Source organism: Lepisosteus platostomus, chromosome 7 (genome assembly GCF_059453375.1).
Source record: "Lepisosteus platostomus isolate fLepPlt1 chromosome 7, fLepPlt1.hap1, whole genome shotgun sequence".
Lineage (NCBI taxonomy): Eukaryota > Metazoa > Chordata > Actinopteri > Semionotiformes > Lepisosteidae > Lepisosteus > Lepisosteus platostomus.
Genome location: NC_142617.1, coordinates 57,893,760 through 57,905,857, shown reverse-complemented (window position 1 = coordinate 57,905,857; position 12,098 = coordinate 57,893,760). Strand labels below are relative to the sequence as shown.

The following is a 12,098-nucleotide window of genomic DNA, read 5'->3' as shown; positions in this document are numbered from 1 at the left end:
AGAGGATGCCACAAAAAAGCGTACCTTTTTGTGTTTTCTGTTTTTCCATTTCGTTTCTGTTCAGTTTTATTCAGGGTTGTTTTCACTGCAAGTAGAATAATCAGTAAGTGTCAAAGACCTGAGCCCATCTTGCACCTCTGGAAAGCGTGAGAGCTTTAAATGCTAATAAGAATAATCCAGTGCCCAACAAAGCAATGTTGTATATCTACCTCCACTGATACAGACATTGGTAATGTCATGTGTGGGTTGTAAATAATGATCTGACCCTTTCTGACCTCCTATGCCTGCAGTTTGAAAAACACATAATCAGTCTACAAACTTCATATATAGATTCTAAAAAGTTTTTTTTTTTATTCTGCAATTGGCTATTAAAGGGAACTTTTCTAAAATCCATACTACGGTGATGCATTTGTCCTTCTGTGTGCTTTAAAAGAAATGTTTTCGTCTCTCCCCGAGGCCATGGCTAATGCCTTCATTTAAGAGAAATACAAATTTAAACAAAATGAAGTGCATTCCGATCCCGGTGTTTTACAGCAAGATGACGTCACGTGGGACAAGGCTGGCATTGTGAGTCCAGAGCTCTGGACAGAATAAACTCCCTCTTTACCTACCAGAGCTTTCCGTCTCAGTTGATGCCGGCACTTGCAGTCGGGTTCAGGAGGTGGAGAAGAGGCGAGCACGCCTTGTGGGGATAGAGGCAGCTCATTCTGGGTTCATAGGGACTCCCCCGTGCCCAGTGACCTCATTGCACAGCCGAGCTCTGGGGGCTCTGGAAGGACGGGGGGTAAACTGCAGCATGCACAGCCTCCGACTGTAAGGCAGGGCACTCGGGCGCCCCACATCTAATGGTGCAGTTTCTGAGAGCAACAGAACAGCCGTCCGTTCTGCAGCATACTGAAGGGCTTGAGCTCACATGGCCGCTTGACATCGTGCCGGCCCCCCGAGAGCCCCAGCCCGGCGTCGGCCCCTCGAGACCCCTTGCTTGCTGACCGGCTTGCCTGGGAGCCTCACTGGCTCTTTGCAGGCTCGTACGCCCAGGCGTCCCCTCTCTGTTCGTGTCTTCTAGTTTGCTCCTGCCCGTTTTACAGCTGTGCAGATGTCCGAGTCCAGAGCGACAATTGGGTAACGAGTTTTGGACAAACGATGATCCACATGGTGTAGTGCATTTAAAAAAAAAAAACATTATTGATTTTTTTTCAATTAATTATTACGCCGCCTACTCGATCAGAAGTGATGATAGCGTTAAGACTCGGCTGTTCATCTACAGCCCTTGGGAGGGAATGAGACACACACGTGCTCCTGTCGTTTGACTCGCTGCTGACTCCACAGGGCCTGACAGGAGAGGGGCTGGTGAGTGTCACTGCAAGCCAGCAGGAGACCGCCTGCCCTGGCTGCTGCCCCAGCCTGTGCCCTGCCAACAGCGCCACAGTGCCGAGGGCTAAGAGCTGGGGTTGTCATTTCTTAAGAGTGTGGGGGTGACATTTTGTCCACATGGGGACATTGTGCTCAGCTCAGCTCATTAAAGAGACACCACGCGGTCTGTCTTCACTGGTCTTTTGGACTAGGATTCATTTGCATAGCAATAAAACTTCTCATAGTGGAGAACGGAGCAACCCAGGAAACAAGGGGCACAGAGTGATTAGTTTCTTTCTAAGCCTCACCATTTGACCTATGCGGTTTCCCTGTGGTCTGTGCCTTTCTCTTTATGTTGGAAGCACTGTCCGATGCAGTAAGAGTTTTAGGTAAGATCTTTCCTATGTGGTGTAAAGTTCAGGCTGTCCGTACTGTAGTGCTTCGCTCGTTGTTGAGCTGTGACTGGACTGGTGTTGATGGCACTGTGCTGTGTCGGTGAGAGCTCTGGCGGTGGTGTTGTGCTGCTGCTGTGCGAGAGTCGTCAGTGTACCAACAGGACGCACCTGGTCGCAAGTCCACTACCTCAAGCAAAACTGTTGCTGTGCCTCTCCTTATTCTGCTTTCATCTCTCTCTCTCTCAATCACCATCCCTTTTACAGAGAAGGTGAGCCGCCGAAACGAGCGGCATTATCAGGGACACCTCTTATGGGCAGTGCCTTAAACCAGATTTATTTCTCACTGTGAGGAGCAGTAATCTTTTCCTGCCAAACGCCCTTGATGGAAGAGGTATTGACAGCAGCCCGAGAGCCAAGTCCTTTGCAGAGATCGGCATCCTGTAAAACTCCTGGCGCCTGTGTTCTGCTCCCTCGGCTGTTTTGAAGAGTGCTGGGCGGGCGGGGGGGGGGGGGGGGGGCTGTATGTTTTAAGAGACTGGCTTTGCAGAAAAGGGAAAGGATGAATTGAGATCACATTTCTTGTCACATCGTCCTGTGGATGGGTAGCCTGTAGTCTTCGCCACTTTCTTCCTCTCTCACCCAGCTTGCTCCTCTTCTGACCTCTCTCTCTCCCTGGGGGACCCGTCCTGAGTCTCTTTCTCCCGTCACTCTCAGCAGCTCTTAATTGTTGTGTTTTCCTTCTTCCTGCCCCTCTGCTGCCACCTCCTCCTCCACCCAATCCCAGGCCGCCAGACCGTCGGCGCCGAGACATCTTCGCCGTGGCCAACGCCAGCCTGCCACGCACCACGGGCGGGAACGCCACGGGGCCGGAGGGCAACGGCACGGAGCTGGAGCCCAGCCAGCGGGAATATCCCTTCTACGAGGCCAAGGTGCACGGGCGGGAATGGACGGAGATCTCCCACTTGCAGTCCTTCACCGTGTACCGCATCGACATCCACGCCTGCAACCACGAGGTCAAGCACTGCAGCGCTGCCGCCTTCGTCTTCTCCAGGACCAAGCCTGCAGGTCAGTCGCCCCACCTTCTCCCGCTGCCCCCTCCCCCCCAGAAGCTGACAGAGCCCACTATGCGCTGGGGGGGGGGGGCAAACTGCGGGAGCGGGTTACACCTGGACCCCCTCGTTTAACTGGGGCATGTTCACACTGCCCTCCAGGTTTGAAGACATGTTTTACAACTACCTTTGAACTAGCTGGGGAGCTTGTGCCAGACTTTCTTCAGCTCTGATCGTAAAGATGTACCTCTTTTTTCTGAAAGAAAAAGTGTTGTAAACGGCTTTGAATGAATAAAAATATTCACTACTTTGGCCCTTCAGGAACAACACATGCATAACACAATCTGCAGTTCTGCTTCAAGTTTGTCAGTGTCTCCCAGTGTTTGCACCAAGATTTCTCTGTCTTCACATGTAAAAGTGGAAGCCACTGTTTTTTAACTGAACTCAAATCTTTGTCGCTAAACAATTACAAAGGGTATTGTAATGTGGTAATATATCTGCTTTGATAAGTAATCGCATTAATGTTGTATGGGACGTTGTTAGTGTAACTCTCTGCTACATTTTTGTCAATGTGAAATCCTTACTCTTTATACTGTTCATAGTCTTTACAGTCTGCATTTATTAGACGTATTGGTTGACACCTAATGAAACCCATACAACATTTCATCTGGAGACTGTGTGTGCTCAAAACCTCTGATGTTCAGGTGTGTGAAAGTCAGTGGCCCTGTTCCCCTCACCACCTTCAAACTCAGAGATGTGGCACGTATTCCTCAGTTTCGGAAATATCTGCAGCCCAAATCCATCTCTTCCTGTGGCAGAATGGCCGAGGATGTGACGAGGGCAAAGGTGGGCGAGACTGAACTGACTGTTGCACCACTGGGTTTCAGAAGGAATGAGATCTGAGGGGTTGTTCTGACCAGTGAGAATGATGGGAACCTCCTGCCTGTCGTAGATATGGTCTACTCATGATGCTCAGTTAGCATTGTTTCATATTCGTTGCCTAAACCGTGGACAGGCAAGGGTGGATACTAAATCTTTCTCTGGTATTTCTTGTTTGCAGAGCTGAACGTTTCCAACTGTATGGTTTATTTTGTTACCTTTCAGACAAAGCTGATGACATCCCGGGGCTGGTGGCATGGGAGAAGGGCGAGGATGACAGTGTTTTGCTCAAGTGGCCTGAACCGGTGAATCCCAATGGTCTTGTTCTGATGTACGAGATTAAGTTCCGTCAGGCCGCGGAGGTGAGTGCCTAGGAAGGTCTATATTATGAGGCAAACCACACTGCCCGCATTTCCTTCCGGAAGCTTTTTTCTTTCTGCCTCAATTTTATTTCCACATGAAGTAGCTCTTCAGTCATAAGCGAATTGTAGTTGGATAGCGGGACATGCTCTGGATTTGCCCCCCCCAGTTTTTTTAATGCAAAATTGTATCCTTGAAAATTATTTAGTTTTGGAATTTTTAAACATTTTAATATTGTGTCCCTATTCCCTTGTTTTTCGACCATTTGCTTTTAGCAGCCAAATCTAAATCCCTCCTATGAGATCGCTGGCTTGCTGGTTAGAGCACGTGACTGACCGCAGTTTTCTCTTTCTCTTTTGAGATGGAGAAACACGAATGCGTCTCCCGGCAGCACTACAAGACTCACGGATGGGCCAGACTGTCGAACCTGGGGCATGGCAACTATTCTGCCCGGGTGCGGGCCACTTCTCTGGCTGGAAATGGATCTTGGACGGAGGCCGTGAACTTCTATGTGCAAGCCAAACGTAAGGACACTGCAAGGCTGCCCAAGATTTTTTTTCCCTGTCCCAGTAACAGAAGCATGTTCTGTGAATGTGTCCGTGTATCTGACAGACGAGACTTAGTCAGAGGGAGTGCATTCTGGACTGGCCGCGCTGAAGCGAGTGCTATCCGGTCTGGAGCCGTCTGGGTTTCTAACAACACTTCTCCATGACCGCTCAGAGTCCGGAGCGCGGGTTGGGCCAGGCTGTAGCCCAGACGGAAGCAGTTCGGGCTTCGGTGATAATACCCCTGGCTGGCTTTGACCTGGATTCCCTGTGTGGCACAGAGCTGGCACAGTGACCCCAGGACAGAGCAGGGGGTGGCTGGCCTTAATCTCCTAGCAGCACGGCAGCGATTCCTCTGGCTCTCCAGCCTCTTTCAAGCTGTGTAGTAGGGCAAGATGGAGGTTAGAGAGGAGCTTCTCATGTACGCTTGGATGGCTCTTGATTAAAATCGCTTGATTTTGTAATCTGGCAGTGCCGCGAGCCACTATCGCCTGAGGCATATTGGTTTATCTTTGCTTTCTTGAAGTCACTTTGATAACTGCACATTAATACTTTAATGTCTAGAAATTGGTCGTACCTGTTGGGAGAGATCATTGTGAAAAGGATTTACAAAACTCCTACAAAAGTGCTATGCATACCTAGTGCATGAAGAGAATCACTCTCTGAAATGCTGTGCTGTCCTCAACTTCTTTTTGTTACACATTGAGAGATCAGTGTGATCTGTTTATACCTGTGTTTTAGTGTTTGCGTGTGACCAAGCAAACATACTGCAATGCTTTATCAGCAGTGCATTTTATCAGCTTGTTTCTTGTACAGCAGACCATCAAGATTTTAAACTTTTATTTAAGTAAGCAGCTATTCACCTACCAACTACTTCTGCAGCATCTTAAGAATGGGGTGATCAACGTATTGGAAACTCAGGCTACAACTCCATTGTGCCTTTAAGTGATTTCTTTAATCTGAGAAAAATACCATTTAAATGTAAGCAAATCTCCAGCACTAGTTCTAGGAGAAACTGCAGGTTCCTATTGTCCCCGTGCACTGTGGGAGTCATAGCTATAGAACAGTCTCATAAAATGACTTGAATGTAATGGGTCGTTTGGGTATAACAAATCCATCCTCTTTCCACATGAGTGCCTGTGGGTGACCCCTGTGGTACCCTGAGTGCTGCTGTTTGCCTTTGTCCAGTGTTGTGTTGCACATTAAATGGTGGGATTGGATTTCAAAGCATTGATATTGTGCCTGAGAGACATAGCTGACTTCGTAAACAGGAAGCACGTGCTCATAAGGAAAGAGCGAAAAAGCAGAGGGAAGGTGGCTTTTTCAAATAATTGAGTTGTGTTTCTCAAATGGACAGCATTCCAATGCACAGAGACTTACCGCTCAGCAGAACAGGAGGTCGGAGAGATGAGTCCCTGGTGTTGCAGTGCAGCATGCAGAATTTTCTGATATAAAGGAGAGGTCCCGTGGAGCTACCACTGTGCTAGAATTTAATTTTGGCTTCTGTTCTTCTTTCTACAGCCACAAAATATGAGAACATGTTCTATCTCATGATCATCATTCCCGTCATTGTGCTGCTGGGCCTGGCTGTCCTGGTGGTGGTGCTCATTGTGTTTAACAAGAAGAGGTGAGTATGCCAAAGCTAGTTTGTGGGCAGAGATTTGGGCATGCCTGCTGCCCCGTCTCTCGTTTCTGTGGTGTTAAGCGCACATTAGTGCCAGGTTTATGTGTACTCTTGCAAAGCAGAACTGTGGACCAAAGCAGTTGTGCTTCTGTCCTGGAGCACGGGCAGGTTGACAATCCTCCGGTTAGAATTCCGAAGACTTGGCATCTGAACACTGGGAGGACAACGAACAGGAATGATTGGCACCAACCAAAAGTTGTGCCCTGTGGCTGTCATCCACTCATCTGCAATCGGAAAGCTGCTTCTTCCTTGTCCGGGTCACAGTCACGCAGAGCTCATCCCAGACTCATGCTTAGGAATCTTAAAGCTTTTTTTCTCTTGGCCTGAAAGGAGCAAACTAACAAGAACTAAACGATTAAGTTACTTTTTAGTCACACATCACACTTCTTCTTAAATTCGCACCTTCTGGGAAGTCATACCAAGAGCACGATCACACTCTCCTTAAATGGGTCCAGGTTTTAAGTGTGTGGTACATTTTTTAACCATGGGCAATTTATGTGGAGCCCCACAACATAGTGCTGCCAGACATGTCCTTCTGAAGATTGTAGCACTCCCTGGTTACAGAGCAATAAAAATAACTATCAGACTGCTGAAAGTACAGTGAAAAGAATAGTTAGAAAAGGGATGATAAATCAGACTGAGCACAACAAGAACACATTCAGATGATCCTGGTCAAAGGAGTGTTGTACACAGGTAAGAGGAACTGAATCTCTCCAGTGTTCAGAAAAAGCAGCAAAACAGCAAGTGTGCCAAGATCTAAAAACAGGAGGTGCTTCTTGTTACAGAGAGAGGAGGGGATTCTGGAACAAACTATCCGGCCATGTTGTTGAAGGTGACTCACTTGGATCTTTCAAGAAACAGCTGGATACAGTTCTGGGATTGTTTTTAGTTACAGAGTCTCCTCATCTTTACAGTGTTTCTGATGTTGATATGATTACGCTGGGGAATTCTTTGTCTGGGACAACAGTGTTACAAGAGGCAACAAATATTAAAGGAATATTTTTCTCAGCAAGGGTTTATTTAGCTCAAAACATAAATATTTTGCAGATATCAGGAGGCACATGAGGTTACATACCTTATTTTTCTGGGCTGAAAGCCTTTCTGTTTTTATTAAACTAGCAAAACTTTTTGACAGGGGAAACAGTGTACATTCTGTTCAGTGTAAATTCTTTCCACTTGTACGCTATTAAAAACAAGCGGCCTGTCCTAAATATGTGATCTTGTTTCCCCAGGAACAGTGACAGGCTTGGGAACGGAGTTCTGTATGCCTCTGTCAACCCAGAGTACTTCAGCGCTGCTGAGAGTGAGTGTGGGCCTGGGAATGGTGGTGTCAGATTCATGCCTTCCAGCTAAAGCTTTCCCAGAAAACAAATGAGGCACTTCAGATTGCAGGCAATGTCCTTGTGTGGTTTTTCACTGCCCAGTTTCTGAGGATCAGCTCCTAGCTGGTAATAATTCTGCAGCAGTGTATTACAAGTCATCGTCAGCTGTGGCTCTTTTATTGTTAACTACATGCCTGTTCAGTTGGTGGGTTCCAAGGAATACAAAAGCAGCATTGACCAGTACCACAATCTTGTGATTTTATGATGATCCTGTTTTGGAATTGCCTGCTGTCTTCTTTTCGTCTCTATCACTGTGCCGCCCAGTTAGGCTTTGCCAGTTGAGTCGTGTCACCGCCGTTCTTGACTCAGCTCCGGCTTGACCTCTGACCTGCAACTGGCAATGGGGGCTCTTCAGTCAGTGTCCTGAACACGGGTTCACCTGTTCGGGCCAGAGCTGATGGGGGATCCCTGATTGTCCTTTTTAATCTTAGTTTCTGCTCAAAAGACAGCTGGTAACAACAGCATGCTTGTTGTCTGGAGGAAGTCGGACACGGCAGGGCTGTGAATACCACTTCGCACAGAATCGAAGCTGTGCTCCCCAACCCTCTGGCTCTGTGCTTTCATCTGAAGATCATGGTTTCTGATTTTGGGTGCTGCTTTTTGTCAGTTGTCTTGATCTTTCAAGGGCATATCCGGAACTTGGAGCATAAATTAAAAAAGGAAACAAATGAAATCCTGACCATCAAATTCTAGTTCCAATAACAACAAGTTCTGTGAGGTAACGGAGCATCTCTTTAACCGGATACACGAATAGCTGACGAGCTCTCTTTTCCAGTGACAACCTGTAAAGGCCTCTTGTACCCCAGGGAGTTTACAGGTGCGCTGTGAGTGTAGAACCGCAGCCAGGGGCGCCACAGCCGCAACCCACCCTGGATTCGAACCCGTGACCCCCCAGCTGGGAGTCCGGGGCCCCGTCCGGGGCCCCATCCACTGCTCCATTGATTCCAGGAGCCCTTAAACTGTGCATGAGGACCCCAGTGGGGACCACTCCCCAGCTCTGAGTGACTGTGATGGCATGTTCCCTGTCGTCCGCAGTGTACGTGCCCGACGAGTGGGAGGTGCCCCGTGAAAAGATCACCATGTGCCGCGAGCTGGGCCAAGGCTCCTTCGGGATGGTGTACGAAGGGATTGCCAAGGGGGTGGTGAAAGACGAGCCGGAGACCAGGGTGGCCATCAAGACCGTGAACGAGTCAGCCAGCATGAGGGAGCGCATTGAATTCCTGAATGAGGCCTCCGTCATGAAGGAGTTCAACTGCCACCATGTGGTGAGTGCGGGGCGCTGCACATTGCCGCGCTGCCCGGCCCGCGGCTGCGTCTTCCAGGAGGGAGGCGACGGTGGTCTAATAATCGCTAGCATACTTGCAAACGAACGGGTTTCGTCATGCAGGAGGGTGAAGCCATGTGTAAATCTGAAATAACGCTGTGCCCTTTTGTCACGATTGCTGAGCATCAACAGCACCTCACCGCCTAGAACCGCAATAACGTCACACGGCTCCTACCGATCGTTTTTGGAACAGGTGCACTAATATGGTATTGAACAGATATGGGCGGTGCGGTGGATCTGCGCCTGTGGCTGGAAGGTTGCCGGTTTGTATCCCGCGGCCGGCAGAGGAATCCTACTCCCTTGGGCCCCTGACCAAGGCCCTTAACCCCAGCTGCACCAGGGGTGCTGTATAAATGGCTGACCCTGCGCTCTGACCCCAAGCTTCTCTCCCTGTCTGTGTGTCTCATGGAGAGCAAGCTGGGGTCTGAGAAAAGCTGAATTCCTGATACAAGAAACTGTATATGGCCAATAAAGTGATTTTATCTTATGCCGTTGTTCATTATGCTAATTAGCATTGGTCATGAGCAGGGTCCATCTGCAGGGGTTCTGCTGTGGAGGTTGCAGGCTAGGAGTGCGTGAGGCTGCTGCTGGAGGATATACAGGCTGAACGTCTGCAGTGTTCGCTTTGCGCCAGGTTGCAGATGCTGTCCTGTGGGATTCTGTCCTGTTCCTCTAACCCAGCCAAGACGCCCACGGGCATGAGCCCCAGGAGCCCCACTCATTATCCCAGGTCACCCCACGCGTTGAGCGGGATTCGAGTCTAGAAGGCGGGGCGTCTGACATAACGGTCACGTCCTCAGCCCTCGGCAAAGCCACTGACTCTGCATGTTTTTTTTACCAGGATTGAAATTTATTAACCTCGTCGTCTGTGCCCAGTCAACTCTTACTGAGGCGATCTTGTGCTCGTGCAACCAAGTTGCTTCAGTCGCAAATGATCAGTTGCTCAAAATGACTCCAACTTTCCAGCAGTGACTTTGTTTTGGTGCTCTGTATTTGTTTAGATTGTGCTGTATGGGCCTGATGCTCTCTGCACTGCGATGGCCGTTCATGGATGTGCCGGTGATTTGTTGTAATAATGAGCATCGTGACTTTGCCTGAAGGGTGTCCTGATGGCTTGTTCTGCTGTGGTTCGATTGGCGCAGGTTCGACTGCTCGGAGTGGTATCACAAGGACAGCCTACTTTAGTCATTATGGAGCTGATGACGCGAGGTGACCTCAAGAGCTACCTACGTTCCCTACGTTCTCCAGAGGTACCTCCATCGCCTTCCCCACGAACAATAGCTATAAACCACTTTTTCCTTCCTAAAACAAAATTAAAAGTCAGGATTTTCTGTTGCCCTGTCCCAGTTGTGATGTAATAATAAATAACCCTCACACTTACATAGCCTTTTTCTGGACACTCTACTCAAAGTGCTGTACGGGATCACCACACACCAGCTATCAGTGGGGAGGAGAGCAGAGTAAGCCAGTTCAGAGATGGGGAATATTAGGAGGCCATGATTAGTAAAGGCCAGGGGGGAAATTTGTCCAGGACACCGTGCCTACTCTTTTCAAGAAATGCCCTGGTATTTTTAATGACCACAGAGGGTCAGGACCTTGGTTTTACGTCTCATCCGAAGAACGGCACCTTTTTTACAGTATAATGTCCCCGTCACTATACTGGGGCATTAGGACCCACACAGACTGCAGGGTGAGCCCCACTAACTCCCATCCAGGTACTGACCAGGCTCACACCTGCTGAGCTCCAGTGGGCTGCCAGCTGGGAGTTGCAGGCTGATCTAGATACTGGCTATATGTAATAGTACTTAGTGGTCATATTCTCTGAACCATATATTGAGAGCATATCCGCACACATATTTATTAGTTACTTTTACCTGGTGCATGAAATCAGGTGAAGAAAGTGAGATGTGAAGCACAGTTGATTGGGAGTGATTAGCTGAAGCAGGTCATGGCCTCTAGCTCACAGACTTGGTATTGGAGTGATTTTAAAACCTGTGAGGAGTGGTGACGTGCGCTTTCACAGTTCTGATCTTCTACTGCAAACCAGCAGAAAAAGCCCCTTATCTGAGTTTCCAATATCTCTGTGTCCCAGAAATCTGCAAGCCAGTCACTGCCCCCTCTTAAAAAGATGATCCAGATGGCTGGCGAGATTGCAGATGGCATGGCCTATCTCAACGCCAACAAGTTTGTGCACAGAGACCTGGCTGCCAGGAACTGCATGGTGGCTGAAGACTTCACAGTGAAGATCGGAGGTGAGATCTTGACGTTGCGCTCCTCTTTTGGAAGATGCGGTGGTGATGTCTCACTTAATCCATCTTTAACGGCTTAATTCAACCTGCCAGTTGAGATCAGAGAAATAAAGTAGCCGGTCAGAACCTTGCTGTAGAATGGCGTGAGCGTAAGAGAGATTACAAACGAGATCATTCAACCCAGTGTGGTCATTAGTAGCTTATTGATCCAAGGGTCTTGGCTTCAACAACACAGCAGGGTCACTGGGTTTGTAGTTAAATGAAACTCTTCGATAGCTGAAGACCTCAGGGTGTGGTGTAGTGTCAGGCCTATGGTGCAGGACCAGGCCAGCAAAAAGGAGAGGGGGAAAGCTGACGATAACTGGAAGGAGCCAAACAGACAAATATAGCAGTGCTCCGTGTTACACAATAATAATAATAATAATTGCTTACACTTATATAGCGCTTTTCTGGACACTCCACTCAAAGCGCTTTACAGGTAATGGGGACTCCCCTCCACCACCACCAAGGTACACACGGCGACCCAGTGTGTCTATTGAAGGAAATGCTGAGCCGGTATCCTGCCTGGACGGCTTTTTCCAAAGGCTGAGGCAGCTGCACGCACCTCATTGTTGGCCGTCTGCTGTTGCTCTAGATTTCGGCATGACCAGGGACATATACGAGACCGACTATTACCGGAAAGGAGGGAAGGGCCTGTTGCCAGTGCGCTGGATGTCCCCGGAATCGCTGAAGGACGGGGTGTTCACCACCAACTCGGATGTCTGGTAAGAGCCCCTAGTGCTTCCTTTCGGTCCAGTGAAGACACCGGTCTGTCTCTGGTTGTCGTTGCTTTCATTAGCTGACTGTGGAGCGAGTGACAGAAACACCCAGTAACAGTT

At 48.8% G+C, this 12,098-nt stretch overlaps 1 protein-coding gene across 1 annotated transcript in view; it reads left to right on the top strand.

The window, feature by feature from the left end:
• igf1ra (insulin-like growth factor 1a receptor) overlaps nucleotides 1–12,098 on the top strand; it is a 143,322-nt gene that overhangs the window by 115,627 nt on the left and 15,597 nt on the right. The window contains exons 11-19 of the mRNA XM_088641401.1: nucleotides 2,533–2,813; nucleotides 3,902–4,038; nucleotides 4,398–4,560; nucleotides 6,103–6,208; nucleotides 7,498–7,568; nucleotides 8,683–8,912; nucleotides 10,114–10,221; nucleotides 11,064–11,223; nucleotides 11,855–11,984. Of these exons, the coding sequence (XP_088497527.1) occupies nucleotides 2,533–2,813; nucleotides 3,902–4,038; nucleotides 4,398–4,560; nucleotides 6,103–6,208; nucleotides 7,498–7,568; nucleotides 8,683–8,912; nucleotides 10,114–10,221; nucleotides 11,064–11,223; nucleotides 11,855–11,984 (1,386 nt within the window). The remainder of the gene's footprint in view (nucleotides 1–2,532; nucleotides 2,814–3,901; nucleotides 4,039–4,397; nucleotides 4,561–6,102; nucleotides 6,209–7,497; nucleotides 7,569–8,682; nucleotides 8,913–10,113; nucleotides 10,222–11,063; nucleotides 11,224–11,854; nucleotides 11,985–12,098) is intronic.